The following is a 24,975-nucleotide window of genomic DNA, read 5'->3' as shown; positions in this document are numbered from 1 at the left end:
TTCAGTAAGCCATTTGATAGTCTATATTTTACCCACAGTGGCATAATGAAGTTTTTGTCTTTTTTTACTTTAAGATGTCACCAAACACTCATCATGCTACACAATGTCAGTATTATATCCTCATCTTCTGTTGTAATCCATGTGATTGTTTTCTGAGTAAATTCCACTGCTGTGAAATAAGAACAAAGCCCAGCTTTGCACTCTTCTCCCCCAGACTTCCTCCACTTCAGACCACTTTGCGTACGCCTGCCTGATAAGTTGGATGAGGTACTTTCTCCCCTTCTATCCAGTGACCTATCAGCACAACCCCTGTAAATATCCCTGGTACCTCTCTCTCAGTTTGTCTCTCACTGCCCTGTATTTGTCGATGTCCTGTCAATCCATCCTCTCCATCCTAAGCAGCAAAGCCCTGCAGCTGTCAGCAACAATGGGTTCACCTCAATCTATACTCCAAATCTGCTCCTTATCACTCTGGCTCCACTTTTCAGGTCAATTTACAGTAAGGAGATTTTTTTTGTTTTACTTTCTCCTGCTCTTTGCATTTCTGTCTCCAATCCATCCCTGTATTATTTCTCCATGGCCATCTGTCTCCCCTTATCAATTTTATCTCACTCTTTTGCCATCTCTATGCTTTTTTTCATTTGTTTTGCCTCTGTCTCAAACACGATGTGTCTTTCTGTCTCTGCATGTCTCTTTCAATCCATCTCTCTGTGGTGCATACTGTCTCTCTAGTGTCTATCAGTCTTGCTAACTCGCTCTTTCTCTCTCATAAACATGACTCTTTCAGTGTGTCTGCCCTCTTTTTCGCTTTACGACAGTAAAACTGACAGAAGGAGAGAGTTATGAGGCACCATTTTCTTCCATGATTTACACATTCTGTGCAGAGACATTATACATCTTGACAATCACGCTTTGGAGTTTAGCTGACACTCTTATCCAGGGTGACTTGGAGTGAGTGAAGAGCTGTATTAGGCGTTTAGTATCTTGCTTACTGGCATGTGGTAGTGGATGGACATTGCCTTCTGTAACCTTTAGTCTCATCCAAAAACCCAATACAACATTTTCCTGCTACTCAACGTCTCTTTGCAAATACAGTATAATGATGCAGTTACTCATGGTCATTTCCAAACCTTGTCTTGAAGTTTTGACACTTTGACCAATGTCTATCTCTGCACATGATCTTCTGTGTAGTACATGAATTAATCTTTCAATTCTGTTACTTTTTGATGCTTTGACCTCCATAAACCAAAGTCCAGTTAAGTTCTGTTGTACTGATGTGAGCTGCTATTTCCTCACCTCAGCAAATCACACTAAAGCTCTTTGAATGGACAGAGGGCATTCTGAGTAAGAGAAAAACAAGTTTGACTGATGGATTTCCTTTTAATGTCTTTTCAGCCCAGCCACAATTTTACCTCTAGCTATAGGGCTCTATCTTGCATCCAGCGCAATTGACTTTGTACACCGACGCATGTATCATTCCTATTTTTTCTATTAAAGCCATATAGGATATTTGACTTGACAAACTTGCATTGTCAAGTGCAATGCCCAAGCTGCAATACGTAACTTTAGACTGGAATGATGAAGTGTTTGGGTTCATTTCTTTAAAGTTGCTACCACAAAGGTTTACCTATTTTGGATTAGTCATAGTCACCCTACTTTTAGCCAGCAAATCTATTGTGCTGTATTGGAATAACTGACCCCAGACAACTCTTTAACAAAAAGGTATTGTTTACTGAACAATAACTTAAATTTACAAATATTTAGCTTGAATAACAAAAAAACAACACAAATCACACCTTTCAAATATGCTAACTGCAATATTTCTTCAAATATTACACACAACTACCCCTTTACCCATTTCTCTATCAGTTTCCACTTATAACACTCCAGCTACACAAAATGATTCCTCCTTACAGCAGTTTCAATGTAAAACTTACTCAAACCCTATTAAACCACTGTGTTAACACACACCTACCCACCCACCCACACACGCGAGAAAAAAAAACAAAAAAAAACGTTGCGGGCCTGATGGTAGCTCATGTGGACGTCTAGCAGGACGTAATCTTCAGTGAAGCAAACACACAGAAATCCAACTTACAGTTAGCTGTTAGTCCAAGAAACACAGCTCAAACACGAAAACGAAAACCAGTCACCAGCTACGGCAAACTCCTCTTCAGCAGGGAAACACGCTGTCGTCCTCCGAATAAGCTTCTCTCCGCCGTTAGCTCCAACTTTAGCTAGTCCGAGCTCCAACTTTAGCTAGTCCGTTAGCTCCAACTTTAGCCAGGCACACTAGCACAACGTTTGTTCTAAACCACTGCTGTTAGACAGGAAAAGTGCCGTAGTGTAGCTACACCTCTTCAGCTTCATTATTCCACTTAGATCTTCTCCAGGCTAGCTAACTATTCTAGTGTCTCTCGATGTTTCTCAGTGTTTTCGTTCCTCTTCTCGATTTGTGATCCTCTCCACTCTCCCGTGTCTCCGCTCAGCCGTTTTTGCGTGTGTGTGTCTGTGTTTGTTTGTGTGTCTGTCTGCCTGTGTGTGTGTGTGTGTGTGTGTGTGTGTGTGTGTGTGTGTGTGTGTGTGAAACGGGTTGGCTACTGGGAATGTTATTTTTCATTTGAATGTTTATGCCGCGGAAAATTAACGAGCGACGTTATTGCGTTATAATCGATTATGGTGGGCCACTGCATCGATGCAGCATCGTCCGTGTCCGCGATGCAATGCATCGATTATTTGATTAATTTCCACACCTCTACTGAAAATAGGGCTGAAACGATTCCTCGAATAACTTGAATAATTCGATTCCAAAAAATCCTTGAAGCAAAATTATTTGCCTCGAAGCTTTGTTAAATCAATGTAATTAAGGTTGTACGGCTCACTGTGTTTCCGCACGGAGGATTATTACTAGCGCACAGTTTGACGACTGCCCAGATTACAAATGAAGGAAGACGAAAATAGCGAGGGTCTAAGAGAAGAGACAGGCGAGAGAAAACGACAGAAAGTTTGGGATCATTTTAAGCTGCAAACATGCTACTACATCATCTCTGTAACAAACATCCAGTGTACTCATCCATTCCACGGAGCAAACCCAACACAAGGTAGCTAATGGTGCGTTCTTTTTGTCCACCGAAGTCGATTTACGAGTTGTTTTCCAGAGTTACGAACCGGAAGTTGCAAAAAGAACGCCACCGAGGTCGTATATACGACTCGTCAAGTCGTCTGAACTCAGAGGACCCCGAGTTGTACACATAGCACTGTATACTGCTACCTATAGGCATGTCGCTACAGTCTTATTAGGAGTTAAATACCGCCTAATTAGTTACTTTGTAGCTGAAATTGGCTAGAGACGCTCGGTTGCTATATGACAATAATGGCTTTAAGCCGAGTCTTGAGCAGAAAGCAGAGCAGTAGCCTTAAGTTAACGTTAATCAAAACGTAATTTTCATGTATCAAACTGTGAAATATATTTGTGTAATATGTCAATAACTGGGTGAATAGAATCCTAAATGTTACTAAAAATGTTACAAAAATCCATCTTTTCTCTGACTCGTAGTATTGTGTGACAAAAAGAACGCAACAACCCGCGGTTATTCGTTTTCCGAAAATGGATGTGACGTCACACTCGAGCTACTAGTCGCGATTACAAGACAAAAAGAACGCACCAAAACATCTGCTGCTCTCGTCCACCGCGCAGTTTTACACAACTAGCCTACAACATGCTACTCTGCTAATAGCGATGTTTTACACAACTAGCCTACAGCATGCTACTCTGCTAATAGCGATGTTTTACCAACAAGCCAAAACAAAAGCTGTCGGTTTGTAGTCTAACTGTTTATTAGTTTGCTACTAATCTTGTTAGAAACAAGGCTCACAAACTGGCTCCTCCCCCCAGCATGGCTACTTAATATGCACGTGAATGACATCATCATGCCGGTGATTTCTGCATTCTTTATTCTTTTTCCTCACTGTGTATTAGGCTTCTGAAAATGGGTCCCCCAGAACACTGTAGTTGAATAGCCCTGCTGTAAGCTTTGTACCATCACATTTACCCTCCAGTGCAAAGAGCCAGAGGCAAGAAGGGGGTGAAAAATATTAACATTTGGGCCACCAAAAATGTACTTGGAATTTGGCAATAAAAATTTTTGCTTTTTCTAAAAAAGGAAACCATGAATCATGGATGTGTTGATGATGTAAATCTAAATTTAGCAATACGAAGGGAAAATTTTGACAAATGTCCAATACAAAAAATAATATAAATCTTCTGCTCTTTCTAGTGACTAGTGGATATAAACATTTGGAATTTGCCCTTGGCTAAAAGAAAATATATCCTATTTACTTTCTGTTCTTGCCTCCTTCCCTCTCTGCCTTTCTCATCCTTGTTATTGCGTTTGTTATTCTCACTACACCTACAACTCTGTAACAGTTAACTTGTTTGCAGAAGTTTGGTGTGTGCAGCCCAGACAAGTTATGCTCTAGGGTGGATAAATACAGAAATTTCAGCTGAAGTGTCTCAACGCTCTAAAAAAAGGTAAATGAGAAACAGCCGCAACAACAAACTTATATCCTCAAGCAACCTTTTAACTAACAAATACTTCATTTATAACTCAATTCATTTCCATTACATTGCTTAAATACAAAGAGATGCATACATGTACACATGCCATAACAACATTCTCACAGCTATCTCATGGTAAATGCATGAAATGTAACCGTTCCATATCACACATTCTTCCTGCTGGTGAATATAATTTCCCTCACATTGGCTATGATAACATTTTCTAAAATTGGTAATGAAAATGAACATCTCATTATTGTCACACTGGCAGACAATGACCTTAGTGTGACATATGCATCCCATCTATAGGGCAGGGCAAGAAAAGGATTGTGCTTCAGTTCAAAAGTGTTTTCAAATGCAAGCGAAAAGCCTGTTGTCCTGACTGCATCGCACTGCCTCTCTTATCTCTCACTGAGTGCTTGTTTCTTTTGTGTGTCTTTATAGTCTCAATGCAATGACTTACAGGGCCCTATTTTGTGTGCAGGGTGTGAAGCACCTGATGCAGGTGTGTTTAGGGCATGTACAAATCCACTTTTGCTAGTTTAACGTTGGAAAAGGGGTCCGTGCGCCAGGCGCATGGTTCAAAAAGGTTGTACTTAGTGTCTTAATTAATCATATGTGTGTTTTTGGCCTAACATGCAATAAACCAATCAGTGTCATCTCCCATTCCCTTTAAAAGCCAGGTGTGTTTGTACCTTAGCGCATTGCTATTATGATGGTGGATTTGCTAAGCAAGAAGGAGAGATTTTCAGGAGAAGAAACTGATCTGCTCGTGCGTGTAGTGAAAGCACGCAAGCAGATCATGTATGGCACTAGCACTATGCCACAAAAACTCCACGAGGTGAAGCAGGTGTTAAAATAACAACGAAATTCTGCGTTATTGACTTTAGACCAGAGGCCTGTACTACGAAGCAAGATTTGGCGTTAACGAGTTAACTTGAGGTTCAACTCAGGGTTTTGTGTATCACGATGGTGGATCACTTGGTACCGGTTTAAATCGCTCTGGTAACTTATGCTGAACACCTAACCTGCTTGGGAGCAGGTTATGTTCGAGATTAGAGATCAACCAATATAAAAGCACCGCCTACTGACCAATCAATACTCCATTGATAACGGCGTCACCGTTCTTAGAAGATCCGGTGGAGCTTGGTGCGTGTAGAGAGAAAGGTGCGCTCATAAAAGTTAAAACATTTACAGACCGACAACCCCGTTAACATTCCCTGATGGGTATTGTTATGAAAGATTTTCAGCGGAGGGAACCTGAAGCTTTTTTTTTCTTGAGACAATGCGCACATCGGTTTTAATTATATTTTTATATTTTTTATTTGCTCTCAGGATCGCTTACCACTGCTAGGGTTGCAACTGAAATAATAGGCTAAAGCAACAACAGTTTATGGAAAGCACAAGTGTAATTACTGTACGATCAGATCTTGTGCCTGACAGATGGGGAAGTGATATTGATAAGCGTTGTGATTTACGGATTTATAGCGTCAGCTTTTTTTGCCAGCTTTTTTTGCCAGCTTTCCTTCCTGTTTTAGGAGGCAGCAACTGTATTGCATTTAGCCTGTAAAACCATGTCTGTGTTCTTCATATTTATGTAGAATTACAGTTTGCTCTTCTTATGTTAGATGTTTGTGATTGGTCATGCTGTCCAAACACCGCCTCTTTTATGTGAACGGGTGCGTCGCTGGTTTGGGAAACCCTAGTTAACCACCGTCGTGACACAGCTTATGCGGGACCGCGGATATTAGGTTAGGTGAAGCCAGGTAACTGAAATAAATCCAGGGCATGTTAATCTTGTTGGTCAATGGCGCGGTGCATTTGCCATTTAAACGACGTGGGCGCTGGATGGGAAATTGACAACTGCGTTGGTCTTAAACTAGCAAAGACACTTGCGTCTGGCTTTGCGTTGCCCTGGGTGCAACATAGGGCCGACAATGTACAAATGGGGATAGGGGCTCAAACTTTTGGTCTTTCCTAAAAGGTATTTATGGTGTTGCACTAATTTGTACACATGAAAAGTGCTTAAAGTAGAAAAGTGCTTAAAGTTCAACCCTGCCTACTCTCAGACCTCCACACACCTGGACCATCGCCATATGAAGTGGGCGTGTTTGTCTGATTGTCCGTTTCGGAAAGTCTCTCCTTCTTAGCATTTTAGATGGATGGATGAATGGATAGTCAATCAGGTCCTAAGTTGTTGTACTCACTTGTTCTGGTGCTTGGAGCCCTGGAGGTGTGCATGGTACTGCTCGATAGAGTTGAGGACCACACTGCAGACACTGCAAGAGTAACTACTGCGCAGCCCTGGAGAGACACAAACACAACCACACAGGTACAGCTCTTACTGTGAGGGCACTTTTAATAAGTATGGCTCATTGAAATCTTTAAAAACGGTCAGTGTCATCATCTGGCTCATCTGCAGCAGTAGCTGTGAGGCCAACATGAGCAATAATAAAAATGTTAACTGACAAGTAGGATTGTGCATTGTTTTTTTCCCCCCGTTACCGGTGCTAAAACGACGCCAGTGCCTGAACCGATACTTAATAAAGGAAAAATAAAGGAAGAGCACAAAACATCAGAACAGTTTGTTTATTGCCATGTGGTTAAATAAGCACCCCTCAGCGTGTGTATGGAACGTAGAAGATGAAGATTACGTAGTATTAAGAGGTAGCGAGTAGTATCAAGGGCCGAAAATTCCGCGCAAGGAGGTTGGTTGAGGTGGTGTGAGACTGGGGCTCATGTCCCGCGTGTCACTGAAATGTGCATTTTATAACCCCACCCACGATCTTGTCTTAAACCCAACTGTCGCGTTCTTCTTTTCCTAAACTCAACTGTCCCGTTCTTGTGTCACGTAAATGTACCTTTTATAAGCCCACCCACAATCTTTTCCTAAACCTAACTGCGTCAAAAGTGACAATAGTCCTGACCCAGCGCGTTAAAGCACGTTTACATATGATGCTAAAGGAGACATTTAGTGCCAACAACAACGCCAAAAGCACCTGACCAAGCGTCTGTTTTTGACACGATGAGAGTGATTATGTGTTGCTGTTAAACGTCACGGTGTTGGAATCCTCTACAGTAAAATACAGTCACACTTTACACCGTTTAGCTGTCAGCTTTTTAAACCTGTTTAGACCTGTTAGCCTAGTGTTAGCTAGTGACTAACGTTAACATTACCTGCTGTCAAGTCTAGTGTTAACTAGCGTCCGGTGCAGCGATGCTTCTGTTGCCACAAACATTTCGGAGCATCAGAGAGAAGCGCAGGCATTTAAGTTGTACCGCAATGAGGCACTGAAATCTGCGTTGCTATTCGGTCCAGTAGATACCGGTCGTTTTGGCACCGGTGCCATATTAGCAACGGGTTTCGTTAACCAACCCTACTGACAAGTCTTATTTTTACACTTCACATTGTGGGGTAATTTTCCCAAGTAGAGTGCATCTGGAAAAAGACTTGATTACACTATTCATTAGCAGAAAGCCAGTTACATTTTTAGATCCTTTGATCATCTTCTTTTTAGTGCCTGTGTGTGTATAGTTGTGAAGGTGCCTTTTGAAACTTGAACTTCAACAGGGTGAGAAGAATTAGGACACTAGGGGTGAGAAAAGAACAGTGCAGTAGGTTCTGTACATGTGTGTAGTACCGTGTACGGCTGTGCATGCATGCACATTTGTATTGTATTGGTGAATGCATGCTTGAGATGGTGCGGCTAAGACACAGATGTGAACTAATTAGAGGGTTTGCAGGTGGTCGAGATGAACACCCAAAAATAGATTGATGAGGATGGTGATACTGACAGGGTGGGGTGAAGAGAGATGAGGAGGGGCAGGCGGAGGGTTAGGTAGACAGAACGAGTAAAAAGAGGACATTTTCAGGCGAAAACTAAGATGTGTATTAAAAGACAAAGGAGAGGAGATGGAGACGTAGTAAGGATAATGAATTATCAGACTGCAGCAGTGATGTAAAATGCATGCTGGGTTTTAATGAGCGCAGGAGTAAATATGACACGTGTGTTCACCCCCCAAAAAACGTCCTCTTACACATGTGGCAACTACAGCATGGTAGTGCGCATCTTCTTACTTTCACAAGGGCAGAGGAAGCAGTGGAAATGCTCTGTCGACGAGGAATAGGCCAATCAGCAACATGACATAATTGCCTGTGGTTTTTTTTGTCAGAGAGAAGTGCTATTTTTGTTTTCTCACATTTTGCTTCACTCAGATCAGAGATGAACAACCTTGACATTTCAGGGCTGTATGAGAAAACAGTCAAAAACGAATTGCTTTAAGCCCTTTCCCCCCAGTCCATGCTCCCTCCCCTCATTTCTTGAGCTTCTATTTTATTTGTTTGGTGACTGAAATTGGGTGTGCTTGCTTGTGTGTAAGTGCCCTTTTCTCTGCTGTCATTGCTGTCCTTGAGATTTATGAGTTGTCTGTATTCCATCACCTTTTTGACCTTCTGTGGTGGTAATTGGTGATATATGTTTGGAGACGAAGTTGTGATATAGTTAGGAGTGGTGGGAGGTCATTTGGACTGGGCTATAGATGCATAATGTGGCATATCTACTCCCTGTAGTCTGAGTCGCTTGGTCTGTTTCAGGGGTGATTAAGGACATACTGTCATTTACAAGAAAGCCACGACTGAATTAGTTGCCTGGAGTAAGCACTGTCTTGGCTTAAATGTTGATATTTTGCATCTATTAGGAATAACTAAGTCTGTGTGTGTGAAAGAGAGACAGTACATCCTCTTCTGCCAAAATGTCATTACTTCTGTTCTCTCTTAATGAAAAGACCAATAATTGGAGAAGAGATCATTTAGAAAAAGAAAGGAATGATAATTCCTTTTCTCATTCTCCTTCCCTTTTTCTTCCATGCAATTCTATAACGCCGCAAGGTTTACACAAAGAGGTATTTTGTTGTATACACGATTAAGTGTGTTGTATGTGTGTGCGCACACACAAAAGCAGCTTCCATGCTTTTAGCCTGATTGATGTCATCTCCCTACTGCCTGGCCGAGAAGCACTGATGTACAATATGCTGCAGTTTGCGTCTGTGCCAGAAAATAGGAAATGTGCGTTTGTGCCAGTCTTACACACACGCACACAGTCACATGCACAGACACTGTGCTTTTGGTTACTAAAGCAGTTCTGGCATAAGAAAACACTGTGCCCTAATCCATGTTAATTACATGCAGGGAAAGTGTGTGTGCAATGCAGCTGACAGCATGCGGCACAGGCAGGGTTGTGAATGATGTTTTTTTTGTGTGCATGAGCAGTATTTTTGTGAGGGTGTTCTAAGCCTTGTTAATTACAAAAGAAGATATACCAGGGAGAGAGAAAAGAGGGGGTAAGATGAACTAAGGCAGTGGGTGTGAGGCTGTTTGTGATTGCCATTTAGTGCACAGAGGCATTGCTGACACCTCTGGTATGGAGACACCCAAATGCTTGTCAAAAAAGTAATGAGCTACATAATGTGCACAGAAAATTGAGAAAATGTTGAAAATTGATTGCTTCAAGCAAAGAAATGTAACTGTATTCCCGCAGTTTCCGAGATATATGTAACTTAGCCTCTCCCATCAGGCAACATTAATGACCCATTTGGAGCGTGATGTTCATGGCTCGTTCCATAAGGACACACTGTCAAGCTCTAACTGCAGCCTTTTTTTAAATGTGTGAGTCTCAGAGGGTTTACAGGTAGTGGTCGGCGCAAGGGATCGGCTGATACTGGTTTTTCAAGGCTGATACCGATTACTAGTAGTTGATGAAACTGATAACTGATATTTGGAGCCGATATGCATTTATAGTGAGAATGAAAATCTTTAAGTCAAAATTAAGTTTTTGGTGGCTGGGTTAGCTCAGTGCTAGAGCAGGCGCACATGTACTGAGAGGTTTATGCCTCGACGCAGAGGTCCAGGGTTCGAGTCCAACCTGTGACAATTTCCTGCATGTCTTCACCCTCTCTCTGTTCTTTCTCACCTAGCTGTCCTATCAAATAAGGGTGGAAAAAGCCCAAAAAGATTTTGGAATTTTACAAACTCAAACACAAAACTTTGTTTAAATGCTTTAAGCAATTATTTAATAAATTCGGAACTTTCAACATAATGCCCAGAAAAAGACAGTCAGATAGTTTTGTGGCGGGACATTAAGTCAGACTCAGTGGTGAGTGAAACCAAAGCAGAGGAACAGACATAGAGCTGTAGCGGAGCCAAAGTAGTGCACTTTTTAATTAATTAACTTGCAAAATAAAATGCAGATACAGATAATCCGGGCCAATAATCGGTCTATCCCTAGTCAGCCGAAGGCTAAAATCTAGTGTCATGTGAACATTGTTGGGTTAATACTTGAATGGTTTTAGGTTGCATAGGGAGTAAATGAGCCTTAAAGTGCCCATATTATGAAAAAATCTCTTTTTCTGGGATTTGGGGTTATTTTGTGTCTCTGATGCTTCCACACACATACAAACTTGAAAAAAAAAACCATGCTGTTTTGACTGAGATACGGATTTCTGAATGTATGCTGCCTTCAGTCTCCAGGTGAGCTGGTCAAAATCGGCACGGCTTTCTACGTCATTGGCCGAAACATTTGAATATTCCCACCCACCACCCCCTCCCATCAGAGCATAAATACAATGTCTATGTCTCCACCTACCAGGTACAAGCAACGGTTTAGGAAACACCATGCCAAAGCACCACGGAAAGTGTTCTGTTGTTGGCTGTAAAGACGAGCACAAAACACTCCATCATGTCCCAGCCGCAGAGGACACAAGAGCGGCATGGGTTAAATTCATTTTTGAAGGCAATGTCCCTGCTACAGTTGGCAAATGCTCGCTAATGCTAATGCTAATGCTAATGCTTCCTTAGCTGCCAGTGTGGCACGCCTTCATACTCTGCGTCTGATGGGGTAGTTGTCCTTACCTAGCTACTGCGCATGTGGGACTCCCAACAAAGATGGAATAGAAGTGAGATGCCTCACTCTGTAGCTAAAACGGAGAGCTCAACACACAGGGTGAAAAGAGGAGTTGCAGCAATGTGTAGTACAACAAAAATATGGTGTTTTTTGAAAATTAAACCATGTAAATCTGTTCTGGTACAACCTCTAAATACAATTATGAACCTGAAAATGAGCATAATATGGGCACTTTAAGCAAACTCACAACCACCACTTAACATCAAGTAACATATGGATAATTTCAAGGTCAAGTTTCCTCTATTTTCCGCTTCCTTCCTATGGGCCAGACGGCAACTAAGATTCTCACTGTATGGTATTCATCTGTAGTTTTATTCACAGTGAAGACAGGCAAACTAGTTTTCAGAGCTCTTCAGAGCCTTTGTGCTGTGGTACACCATTAGTTTACCATTCGCTTTGCAAGATTAAAAAGGAGCTGGATCCAAAAAGAAGCCCATTGAGATGCAATCAAAACCAACAGTCTGCTGCAAAGGCTTGACAGTACATCTCACAGGACTATATCACAAATACCATAGCAGAGAGGGGTTGAGGATGGGGTGAGAGTGGGATTGAATCCAAGTGGAATTTTATCAAGTAACAATCTTTGAACCACCTATAGAGAGACTAATGAGTTTTGCAGTGAACGTGACAGTAATTGGAAAGGCCATCGGTTTTAGACAAAAATTTATTATACACAGGAAACAAACTATTTCTGAACTATTTCTTTTAAATAAAATGACCAGGTTATTTTGCATTTTTCAAGTTGACACTAAAGCTCACTAGTTTGTGTTGTTTGTCCTCTGTCTCATCTTAACCAATTAATCATTATTCAAAGTAGTTTATAGGAATACAGATATTCAGGCTGGGTATTGTTTGAACATGTTTGATGTTAGTGCCAATATGATACCTGAGTTTTCAATACCTTAGTTTGAATAACATAACATAAACATGTTTTAACCCTTTAACCCCAAACGGCTTATGTAAGCTTTGTTTTTTTGCCACTTGGGGGCAATATAGACATATGGAAAGTTGCATGAACAGTTGCTTATTTACACATGAAGCTGACACGATGCAACATTAGCTTTCATTTGGAGTTGTGTTTCTTCTGTTTGATAATTCTCTGTAGGTTCTTCACTATGAGTCACTCCTCTCAGAAATAGTAATTTGAACCATTGTTAAAATTAAGATATTGTTTAGTGCGGCTTTTTGCCTACAGTATATCTTGTTTGTGTGCATGTATAAGCTTGATTTGCTTGTGCGACTGTGTCACAGTGAGTGCTATCTCGTGGGAGAGGAGGTCAGCTCTTCCAAGTCCGGCACAGTCATCAATTACACAATTTTCTTTGGTACTTCACCCTCTCTTGGGCACACACACACAACACACACACACACACACACACACACACACACACACACACACACACACACACACACACACACACACACACACACACACACACACACACACACACACTCCAGTCCTAGACGCTTATCTCACTGCTTCTAATTATCTACTGAGTCTCCAGAGAGAGGAGACAATGCACTGGCTCTGTCTTGAGGGGTTTCTACCCATTGTGATTTATGTAAAAACACAGCCGAGTCAGCCGGGCTCCATCCCTCGTCAGTAGCCACCCCCACTGCAACTCCCTCGTTCACCTCCGTAATCCATCTCCAAGGGTTTTTGTCTGGCAGCTAGCCGTGGAAAATAACGGCAATCTCCCCTGTGCCCTGTCTGCGCAATTACACCAGAAAAATCCAAGAGTAAGAAACGATGTCAATATATATGTCATGGGGATTTTGTGATGTTTCGATTGTGAGAGTGTGAAAGCTGGGGCAAGAAATAGGGGGGAGAGACAAAGAGAGAAAATGCAAGTACAAGTAAAGGTCAGTATCATCAATAGGACACAACCAGAAAATACAGCAGGACAGACTCTGTAGCCATAGTTTAGAGACAGAGGAAATATTGGTGTGTAAGTAATTTACCTGTGCCTCGCGGGGAGCTAATAAGGATGAGACCGATGAGACATGACGAGAGATCGGAGCCCCTAGTGGTGCACACACACACACACACACACACACACACACACACACACACACACACACACACACACACACACACACACACACACACTACCGCAGTAACAACGGACACAAGACAGAGTACAGCAGCAGAGACAAATCTGCACTTGGCCGAGACAGAATTCCTGCCACCTTGCGTTGGACCCTCCCTCTGAGATTACACCCGGCACACCTGTGACTTCACACATGAAGTGGTGATAAAAGCCAATCAGATGTGAGAATCTTGCACCAGTGTCTAACTGAAGAAGACCAAACGACTACTGACAATGGAGCCGTACTGCGATGAACAAAGTGTTTCAGACTAAAGGCACTGGAACAAACACTTGATTGATGGCACATATAATAGATCAAGTCAGCAGCGAGCTCACTTAGAAATCTTAGACCAGTTCATTGCCCTTGAAAAGAAGATTTTGCAGTAGAGCATCACTTTTCACTGAGTGCAAATATCATTGATTAAACAAAAGGAATTTTAAATATTTATTTATTCTGTAGTTACAGGCTGAGATTTGGAGTCAAAACCTCCCAAAAAAACTGTTGAGGTTGTAGGATGTGGGTCACAGTGTGTGGATAGAGGACGATATCCAACATGACACCACTTAAAGCCTCTGAGCCAGTGTAGGCGGCAACATGACTCATGCTTTTAATATGATTGGCTTCTTGAGATGATGGTTTGTGTCATGGCACCTGGAGCGCAAAGCGAACAGCGCGGCTTTGGCTCACAGAGGATTTGTGTATGTGTAGCTGTATAGGCGTGCTGCGTGTCAAACTTGAATTGTGTGTGCAGTAGAGGTGTTGTGTGGCACTCAATTTGCATGTTGGGCTGCGTGCTGTAGTAGGATGATGAAAGACGAAATCATTCATAGGAACCAGAAAAGGAAAAACACTCTCTGTGCCAAATACTATTAATAATTTCATTAGAATACCCTTCTGGCATAAATGCATGTATGAGCATGTGAATCAGTGTCCTCCTTCTGCTATATTGGTGTGTGGAAGAGTTTGTGTAGGGGAGGAAGAATAGAATAGTAGTAATTAAAATCCAGGACTCGCTATAAATATAATTTGATCTCAGTTTTACCAAATAGGCTATTAAATATAGGCTACATTAAGAAATAATTTCAGTTTAATTGCTTACGTTTAAGTTCCTGATTGTGTCACGCTGTGTGAGACTAATGTTTCAACACTCAGCAGGAATATTAGTGTGTCATTTGATAATTAATTTGTTCTGCACGGTGTAGTGTATTTTCTCTGCTATATGCAGCTTGCCAACAACTTTTTTTTGACAGTTTAACACATTGCAATGCTAGCACTAACACGTGTGAAAAGCTATGCTGCTCTGTAATATGAGTGGACTGTGACCCCAGATAACTGACACGGAAACGTTAAACTGTGGTAAACAGATGAGGACTATGATATGTCAGAATTTCAGTTGGACTAAGATACACAGCTAATTAGGGAGAGAAGATATTTTCTTGGGATGATGGATGAGCTAACTCTTTCATTTTATTGGCTTAGGGTTCAACCCTTAAGATTATTTACCCAGTAAAAACTTTCAGAGAGTACTCTAATGATTTAGTATTATATTTCCATAAAGTTGGGGACTGATTAAAAAACAATGCTCAGAGTTAATTCAGCACTAGTCCCTCGTGTCCCTAGTAAGGGTCAAGCACCAAAAATGCTGGTTCCTACACTAAAGCCCCCTTCCCACTGCAAACTCACTAACATCTGGCTATTATTACTATTACTTTAGTGGGAAAGGTTTCAATTAGCATTAATTCCAGGGGAAAATGACTGCAGTAGTCACTCGGACTGCACCATACAAGGATAATATGCGATATTCAATAACATTGTTGAGTCTTTTGCAATGTTTATTGCGCAAGTTGATATTACAATCAGGATATAAAAATTGCAGTAACTCCTGAACTCCATAGTGTCTTATTGTTGTTGGACCCACATCTGTTGATCACTCATGTTTTTTTAAACTACACGCCCCAGTTTGTAATGAAGGCCTTCTAATAAGAATCTGTAGCCTCCAAACCCAAGCAGAGATATCTAGGTAATGTCAATAGAGCTCTTTCAGAGCCATTACAAATGACATTATACAACTGTTCTCACAGGCTGACTTCACAGACAGACTTTGACATATAAAAGTGGTGAAGTGTCTCTTTAATTTAGGAAGAATATCAGTTTCATTTCTGCATCTAAATTTAAAGGTAATCATTAGCAGGTATTCCAACCATCTGTGGGACATTACTTCTCTACTGTGTATATATGTATGTATACATACACACACACACACACACACACACACACACACAAACACACACACACACACATATATATATAGAGGGGTACTGTAGAGGGGGATGATCCAAGGGAGAAGCTCTGGACTGATTTAATAAAAACATATGGTTCAATGACACAGGAGAAAGGAAGTCGGTCACATAGAACCCATGTTTTTCTTCAAATGTATGGTGAATGTGAATAAGCCGATCTTTACACTAACTTGCTGATGGTGCTAATTTTATCTGAATAACTGGTGTGGCTTACCAATATCTGTGAAATGTACACCACATTGAAAGGCATATGAATAAGTCCACCCTCACCGCCACAGATCTTGAATGTGATCTCCCCCTTATCGTCTTTCCTCGTACAAAGTCGTAACACCCTTCCTGCCCTTCACTTGTCACTTGTGTCGGGCTCGGGGCCAAGAAGCTGACCTGTGCTCTCCGTGGCATCCAGACTGCCCGCTAGCTGCTCCAGGAGGCGTGCTCTGGCTGCGTTCCTGCGGTGTTTCTTGCCCTCGTAATGCTGCTGGGCCATCAGCGGGTTGTTGAACCAGGCTCCGCACAGGCAGCAGTACTTCCCGGCCTCTCTTCCGCCGTTTCCGCCGACTACCGCCAAGGGCCAAGCCAGGTCAGGGGGAGGAGGGGGGCACGCAACGGGGTCTGTGGGCAGCGGGGTGGAAGGGGAGGAATCTGGGGGGAAGAAGTGAAGAGACAGGGGTGAGTGGTGAGGGGAGGATAGAAGGAAGACAATGTGGGAACATATTAACATTAAATCAAATGCAAATGGAGTGGCGAAAGTGACGAAATATTTTCATGAAATTAAATTAACATGAAAGTGTCATGCGTTCATATTCGCACAGACGCACACACACTTTGTCTTTCTCACAGACACGGATGACATGTTACATTTGAAAGATCTACTTTTAGATCATACTGATTAAGACTAAGAGCAAAGAGCAATAGATTGCTGTAGGCCAACATCTGTGGAACATAGAAGAGGATCAGGAGAAAGCATCAGCTCTCCGGGGGGCAGTCTTCAAGTGCTTTCTACTCCCATCTACTGTACGTGTGAACCTTCCTGCTTCATCTTTTTTTTTTTATGTACACCCTCTTCTCTCATCTTTCCTCCCATTTCATCCCTCTCCCCCCGTGAGGGAATGGAAAAAAAAGAAAGAAATGGCAGATTTCCAGGTGACCTGCTACTCGTGACATGACATTGGTTACCATGGTGATTGCCCAATAATAGCCAACAGGCTCGGATTTGTCCACAGGACGCTGTTGTGGCTCACGCAGGGAACACAGTGAATACGCGTGCGTCTGCATGTGTGTCTGTGTGTGCGTGTGGGTGTTTAGGTGGCGGATTGAATTTATAATCCATGCTTGAGAAAATGTGTGAAGGCTCGTGTGTGTGCATGTGTGCATGAATGAAGCTCCAGAATAGGCTGCTTGTGTGTGTAAGGTACAGTACGTGTACCAAAGAATCTCTCCTCAAACTGTTTATTTGATCACAGTGAGGGAGTGTTAGGTCCACAGCCAAATTTTGTTAGAAAGCTCATAATGCCAGATGGCATGTCCAAATGTGCCGATTCGCCATCTACAATGTGTCAGTGACTCTCGAGTTATTACGACTATGACTACACAGCCACAACACAGCATGTTTAACATTTTATATCACGCACAAAAGCCCACTCACACATGCTTATAAGCCCAAATGAGTCATACCACTTCTTTCAACCAACAACCATCAGCTCACTGATAACAAATGAAGAGCGTGCATGATATGTTGACCTGTGACCACGAGTGTGAAGTGTGTTTGTGTATTTTTGTGTGTGTGTGTGTGCAGCTGTGTTGACCTGACTTAAGCCCTGTGCGCTGAGAGGTTGCTCGTACCTTGATGTGTCTTTGGGCTCTGTTCACATAGTTACTGTATCTATGGCTGTGTCTCTGCTCATCTCACCAACCCACTCACTCACATTCCCTCCGCTTGTGTTTGCCTTCACCACACTATCATCTCACTTCCAAAACTCAACTGTGGAACTCTTGTAATGTACTGTTCATTTTTCTGCTGTTAATCCCAAAGACAAGGCTATCCTAAAATCTCTGGTGCATCATTTGTGTGTGATCGTGCATGAGTGAAGCTCCTGAGCTGTGACAGCTCTGTGGAACAGCACGGGCTGAGCAGCGACAGTGAGAGATCCTCGGGTGTATTTTTTTTCTTTCCATCCTTTGTTTTCCCACCCTTTCTTTTCCCCTACTGGGATCTCTGCACACTGGAGCAGAAGTCACGGAGTATGGCACAGGAAGGGTGTGTGACTGTGTGTGTGTGTGTGTGTGTGTGTGTGTGTGTGTGTGCAGGAGGAGGAGGCGGTGGTTTGGAGCGTGTGGTGGGATGTGCGAAAGGGGAGGGAACACAGGTACAGTCTCTGCTCTCCACTTCTCAAAGGCGTCTCCAACACACATGGCCCTTGCGTGGTTTGTGTTTGTGTATGTTTGAGTGTGTTTCTGTATCCATGTTAGTGTCCATGTATCCTTACATGCAAGTGAATGTCTAGCATGAATGTGCACGCATCAGTCATCTTGCTTATGTGTGTTTCGGATGATTGTGTGTGTGGATGTGTGTGTGGATGTGTGTGATTCTGTGCGCACAAGCCTGTCAGCTCGGCTGTGCATCTTCTGTGGCGCGCTCATCTCAGAGCGATCATGAAGGCTACTTTTGACTTTAATCTCTCCTGAAATCCTCTTCTTCTCTCCCAGGTCACTCTTACTCTCTTCTTGCTCTCGTTCTCTTGTTTCTTTTCCTCCAGGTCCCACTGTCATAAAAACCACAGAAACTCCAGGGCAACGGTTGTACAGAAGTGACACTTTTCCAAAGTAGGCCAAAGTTTAGCAAAAGTCACTCAGGGGCTTCATTATAACACTCCATTTTGTAGCGATTGTGTGTTTATAGCTCTGTGAATTTTCACTTTGAATCCAATTTGAATCACATTATGTTAAGCTCCCCTGGAGACGATTCGATCAGCACATACACTTAATGAAATGCTAATCTTAAAAATCACAAGTGTGAACAGAAATATTAATGTAATTTGTGGATGTCTTCATTTGTTAAGGAAAGATTTTACTAATCATAAGACCTTCATAAATTAAAGGCTGTGCGCTTCACAGTCAAAGTTTAGCTTCTTCGGCCTCTGGCATGTTAGCATTACCCGACATTTTCCTCTGATATCCAGGCTTGACGTTTTGACTAAAGCATGACTAAATCTTTCCAAATCCACTTTCGATAAAAATGTATGCTGTAAACTAAAAGTAATTCTCAGTCCAGTGATACATGTTGCAAAAATTGTCTGGATTACATGGCCGTGTGCGAGCAGAGGCGAGTGTGTCTTTCAGCCAAGTTGATTACCTTGGTCTTCAGGGAGGACAGTCTCTGTGTGCAAACACCATGATTGGAATCCAATAGAGGTATTGATGAGCTAGGGCTCAAATGATCACCAAAGCACCAGTTTGTTGTCAGATGTTTGATAGATTCAGTGTTTCAACTTAAAGGTCCAGTGTGTAACGTGTTTATTTGGTCATTATCAAAATGTGTCTTGCCCGTTCACAAACTTGTCCTTTTTCATGAATATTTACCACCACCATCAATTCCAAGTATTTCTTTTGGCTTGAAATTTTACATTTGCATTTGCATGAACTGGGGTAGACACTCCATATTCATGCGCCATCTTGAAATACGTTAGCCGGTAAGGGACATACAGGATATACTGCTCCGCCTTTTGCGTTTTCGCTGTCACATGATAAACTCACAGGTGCTGCTAATGGGTATCGTAGCTTCCCGGCCCCGGCAAGTTTGAAGAAGGAAACGTGGAGGACCACACATATTCAAAATCCAAATTTCAGGAACAATAGTATTCTTCTTCGCCCAGAGAAAAGGATATTGAAAAGAGCAATAGACCAGCTTTTTGAAGGTGAAGGCTACCGTAGCTGTAATACGTACTTTGAACTGCGTGGTGCGAGAGAGTTGATTGCGATATATGATCTCAACGCTAGATGCGAGAAATTCCTACACATTGGACCTTTTAAAGTCTGACCAGAAGACCGACAGACAAAGACCAACTAGCTTAAAGGTCAGATTAAAAAAAAATTAAATCAGATTAATATTATATTAACTTTGTTTCCCAAAACTCAACAGGCACTATGTCCTGCTGTGATCAATACATTAGCATTTGGCTCAAGTATTGTAAGATGCATGTCTCCAACAGTGCACGTTTGGATGTGTAAGTTTGATATTGTTGCTAAAATCAAACCCAGATAGCAAGACCGGCAGAAGGTTTGTGATACCTGTGTTTGTAGGGCTGGTCGTGGCTGTGGGTATGCTGGGCGGCTCCCCCAGTACCAGGCGGACTCTCTTGGCGTGGGTTTTGCCCTGGTAGTGTGACTGGGCCACAATGGCGGAGGTGAAGAACATGTTACACAAAGTACAGCACTTGTTCCTGTCCACCTCTGTCTCTGCACAGTCCTACAGGAGGAGAGAAGAGGGAGATGGTGAAAGAGATTGGTGGGGGAGAGGTGTTATGAAACAAAAATTGACCACATGGGAGGAGAGGGTGAGGGAAGTGAAAAGGAAAAGAGATTGGTGGAGGTGAAGAAAGGAATCGTGAAAAGAGGGACAGAGAGAGGTGAAGGTGAGAAAAGGAGAGAAGAGGGGGGGGATGAGAAAGTTGTGCATTTTGCACTGACCTAGTGTGCTTTGTCTGTTTCTCTCTCTGACACACACACACACACACACACACACACACACACACACACACACACAAAGCCAATAGAAGGCTGATCAAATATTCATCTGTCTCTCTGGGCTGATGCTGTGGCTTGGCCCTTTCACCACTGCTGGTTCATTACTAATGATGAGGGGGAGTTGCTCCCCGCGGGAGGTAGGGAACACAAACCAAAAGACCAACTGCCTGATTGACACAAATGCATACAAACACAAATGCACACACACACACACACACACACACACACACACACACACACACACACACACTAGCAATATTCCTCCTCTCTTGCTTTTTCTGTTTGTTTTCTGCCCATCTGTATGAAAAAACTCAACTCAAGGAAAAACTCAAACATACTGTAGGCTGCATGTCAAGAAAATGACACCAATCCAGTCATTTTTATAAATCATTCGAAATTTCCAGTAGTGATTGATGGAAAACTCTTGAATGAAACTAACTATACCATAAAACTACCAAAAAAAACGGTGTTGAACTAAACAGAGGAATGTCAAAGAACAAACATCTGCACGCAGTTACAGATTTTAAGTATGTGTCATATATTTTAGTGTTTTTTATGTTTTGGGCAAAGTTCCTTGTAGTTCCAGTTAAAGGAAATCAAAATGCTACAGTATAGCATACAATAATATATTGTTTTGTGCTTTCAACTTTGGTAGCAGTTTGGAGAAAGGCCGTTTTCTGTCCCCATGCATAAAGCAAGATTTTAAGAAATACATGCTTTTCTGAGTTTGGTTAGAAATAGTCTGGATCAATAGAAGTACATTTCCAGGATAATGACCTGCTCCTCAACTTCTGCTCTCTGTGTGTTGCCAATCTCAAACTCTGTTCGCTTCAGGAAACAACAACCAACTTTGAGCTAACAAGCTACATGCTAAAACTGGCAAGTTTTGAAGATAATTTTGGTTGTGCAACCAGGCAGGCCTGCTTGGTTCTTTCGGGGAATGATTGTAAAGATTTACAAAGAATATGTTTACTGCATTTACTATCTAACTGGGTTGTTTTGGGACCGATTGGCATGATTACTGTGGACGAAGTACACACAGCGAAACACTGGTAAGAGCAAATTATGTATCCAGCTAATTTAAATAGCTCACGTTACTGTATTGTGTGGAAAGTTAACTTCTGTGTGGCATTTTCTTTTGCGGGGTGCAAAACAAGGTACTTCCAAAGACCATTTTGCAGATACACCATTGCTGCATCCGGAGCTTAGCGCTGCACAAGACGATTATGATTGGTTTAAAGAAATCCAAACAACCCAGAGTGTTTTTTCTCATATCCCAGAATGTATGTGTGGTGTTGCCAGACCTTACTCCACAGCGCTGTGCAGTTAGGTCTGGCAAAGCGAGACTAGGTGAGAAAGAACTTGATTGGCCTGCACAAAGATCTGACCTCAACCTCATCCAACCCCTTTGGGATGAATTTGGACAGGCCATATATGACATCATCCAACATCAGTCCGTGACCTCACTATTGCTCTTGTGGCTGAATGTAAGTTAATAATGCAGCCAGGCTCCAAAATCTTGTAGATATCTTTGCCAGAGGAGTGGAGGCTGTTATAACAGCATATTAATATCCATGGTTTTGGATTAAGATCTTGCTGAAAACAATCACATAATGGTGTGATGTTCTGCAGCCCACATAGTTAAATACATGAACTTGAACAGGGACTGCTTAAAATAAACTAAAATAATATGTTTAATTGTCTTTAGGAGTTGTAATATTTCACGCTATTTCAGTGCAACCGTTTAAATTCTACACTTTCACAACTTTTCCCACAGTTTCTTTCCTTTCACTGCTCATATTGAACCTCCACTTTCTCACTGTCCAGGCTTCAATCCTCTTAAGGTCTCTGCCTCTGCTGAACTCTCTTTGAGTTTGTTTGCACATCTCTCCCTTTTTTTCTTTCTTGGTTTCTTTTCACACCAGCATTCTCTCTAGTTAAGGTGTCGGAGTTGGAGAAGAGAAACCTCAGTCTCGGCAAAATCGAGAACAATAATAGAAAAGTGTCTGCGACACCGTATCTGAGTGTGTGCTGTGTCTCTGCGGATGCAATTTGTGTGTGTGTGTGTGTCTTGTGTCAGCCCTGTTTAGCATCACAGAGAGTGGATGTGAGAGTTAAGGACACCTTTACCTCCCAGGCTTAGCTTTGTCTCTCAGCTGTCCCATCTCTCTATTGCTCTCTGTGTTTTTTCTCTCACTCTCACTCTCTTCTCTTGCTTTTTGTCTTTTTGCTTTGCCTTCACTCTCAGCCTTTTTTTTTCTCTCTCTCCCTCCCTGCATCTCCCCTCGCGCCCCCCCCTCTGGGCACCGGTCTCAGTGACTCTCTGTGTTCTGGGATGAAATATTTATCTGTATTGGCAGGCCCTCGCCACCCCCTCTCCTCCTCCTCCTCCTCCTCCACCGCCATGCCTCCTCTCCTCCCCCGTGTCTGTCCCCGCTGTGATCATGTTAAAGACTTGCTCTGAACTTTCCCATACCCCCCTCCTCCATCTCCACCAGTAACTCAATTTCCTTTTCCTTTTCAGTTGGTACAAATTAATTTCTTTGTGCTTTATTAGCGCATGAAGCATTGTCTCATGTTGCCAAAGGAAGAGAAAGAAAGTGTGTGCACATTTGCTTGGGTGTGAGTGTGTTTGTATGTAAAGTAAAACCATGTTATCTATATTTATCCTATGATCTTTATTTATGATTGGATCATGGGAGACACAGTCAGCGCCCATGAGAAGTCTCCTCTCCTTCTAAAAGAGAGTTTTTTCCTCCCTCCCTCCCTCACTCCATCCATCCCTCGCACCTACATTTCCCCTGCTTCCTCATTAGCATCTCTCCTTGTTTTGTTCCACCTCCTTTGTAATGTGTGTACTGTTTGCTCCTCCTCTTGTCTCGTTCACTATTCATGTCCCTTAACTAAATGTTTTTTTGACTTTGGACAAAGAGGCTGAGATTATTCTCTGTGGAAGCCTGCAGTGGTCTCACCTGTCAAAACACACCGATAAGTAAAAGAATCAGTTGACAGAGATGGGACGGAAACACAATGAGGCATCTTTTTGAAAGAAGAAGGCAACGCAAATCCTGTCGCTCAATGACAGATGTTACACAAGGGATTTAGTGACGGTGCGGGGAAAGTTTTAAACAATCTCAAGTGTGTGTGGATGACTGACATATTAATAATTGTAAGCTTATTACAGCTGCCACTCCACTGAACCACTTTAAAACAAACAGCATCTCTGACTCACTGTTTTCTTCCATCGTCTGTCTCGGCTGAAAGTCATCAACCTTTCAGTTTCCTCATTTTTGATTTCTAGATTCTTACCTTTGCTTATTTCAGTTTTCCTCTGTATTTTGTTCCTCACTGTCTCTACCTGTCGCACCTCACACATCTGTTGAGACTGATTTGCATGCGACCTAATTGTTGAGTGTGCTTCTGTTTGTGTGTGCACAAGCTGCATGTGTGCCTGTTTATCCGCTGCCTGACAGTGACGCCTGTATCGCAGAATATTTTGTGTTTGGGTGGCTTCATCCTGCTCATGCACCTAACAATAGACTCCTAATTGGCTGTGTTAATCTTCCTCTCCTTCTGTTTTGCTTTCTCTCTGTTCCTCCCATCTTCTCCCCTTGCTCTGTGTCGAGGCGCTGTGGGAAACATTGCTAAATATACACATGGAGCAGCACAGGCAAACAGACGCTCTCATTGGGAGTTTGAAGAAGCACTCAAAGTGTAAATTGAAAGCACAGACAGTACAAATATAGCATTAGAGGACAATAAAAGGCGAGGGAAGAAAAAGCATTTTGTTATCTCTTGCCCTTTGCGCAGGTAAAAAACGGCACAGACAAAGAGAAAGCAGAGTGGAGAATAGGGGGGAAAAACGGATAAAGTCCCCTCCCCTTTCATCTAGGAGCACCTTTGTGACCTACTTTCTTTGTTTGTTCTGTGACAAACACTTTCACCTACACACAAACACACAAGCCTCAAGGCATGGCATTTTACACTGGGTAGACGCTGGTATTTCATTCACTCTTCGAAAAACCCTTTTCTGCTGTTCCCATTGGACTGCACCATATCAATCAGTACGAGAACAGAGGGGCAAAAACACTAAGATGAAATGTAGAAAACAGATGTGCAACATTCCCCCTTGGAGAAAAAAAAGGTAAAAGAAATGAAAGAAGAAATGTTTATCCCAAATTGAGGTAAGAATTTCATCTCTGGAGAACCGTTCGTCTTACATGAGTTTTTCCAGAATTGCCAGATAATCAATGTCACATCTCCGCGTGAAAGGTTATAAGCAAAGTGCTAGCTGTGGCGCTCAAAGTAAGTTCCAGTACGGCAG

At 42.3% G+C, this 24,975-nt stretch overlaps 1 protein-coding gene across 1 annotated transcript in view; it reads right to left on the bottom strand.

Annotated features, from left to right (window-relative positions):
* Positions 1–6,761: 6,761 nt before the first annotated feature.
* The window catches only part of zgc:171482 (zinc finger protein), a 47,807-nt gene continuing 29,593 nt past the window's right edge, over positions 6,762–24,975 (bottom strand). The window contains exons 4-6 of the mRNA XM_028604214.1: positions 20,196–20,373; positions 16,263–16,550; positions 6,762–6,862 (exon numbers count right to left, since the gene is read on the bottom strand). Of these exons, the coding sequence (XP_028460015.1) occupies positions 6,762–6,862; positions 16,263–16,550; positions 20,196–20,373 (567 nt within the window). The remainder of the gene's footprint in view (positions 6,863–16,262; positions 16,551–20,195; positions 20,374–24,975) is intronic.

The sequence above is a fragment of the Perca flavescens genome, chromosome 17 (genome assembly GCF_004354835.1).
Source record: "Perca flavescens isolate YP-PL-M2 chromosome 17, PFLA_1.0, whole genome shotgun sequence".
NCBI lineage: Eukaryota > Metazoa > Chordata > Actinopteri > Perciformes > Percidae > Perca > Perca flavescens.
The sequence above is the reverse complement of the archived record's forward strand: the minus strand, read 5'-3'. Positions and strand labels throughout refer to the sequence as shown.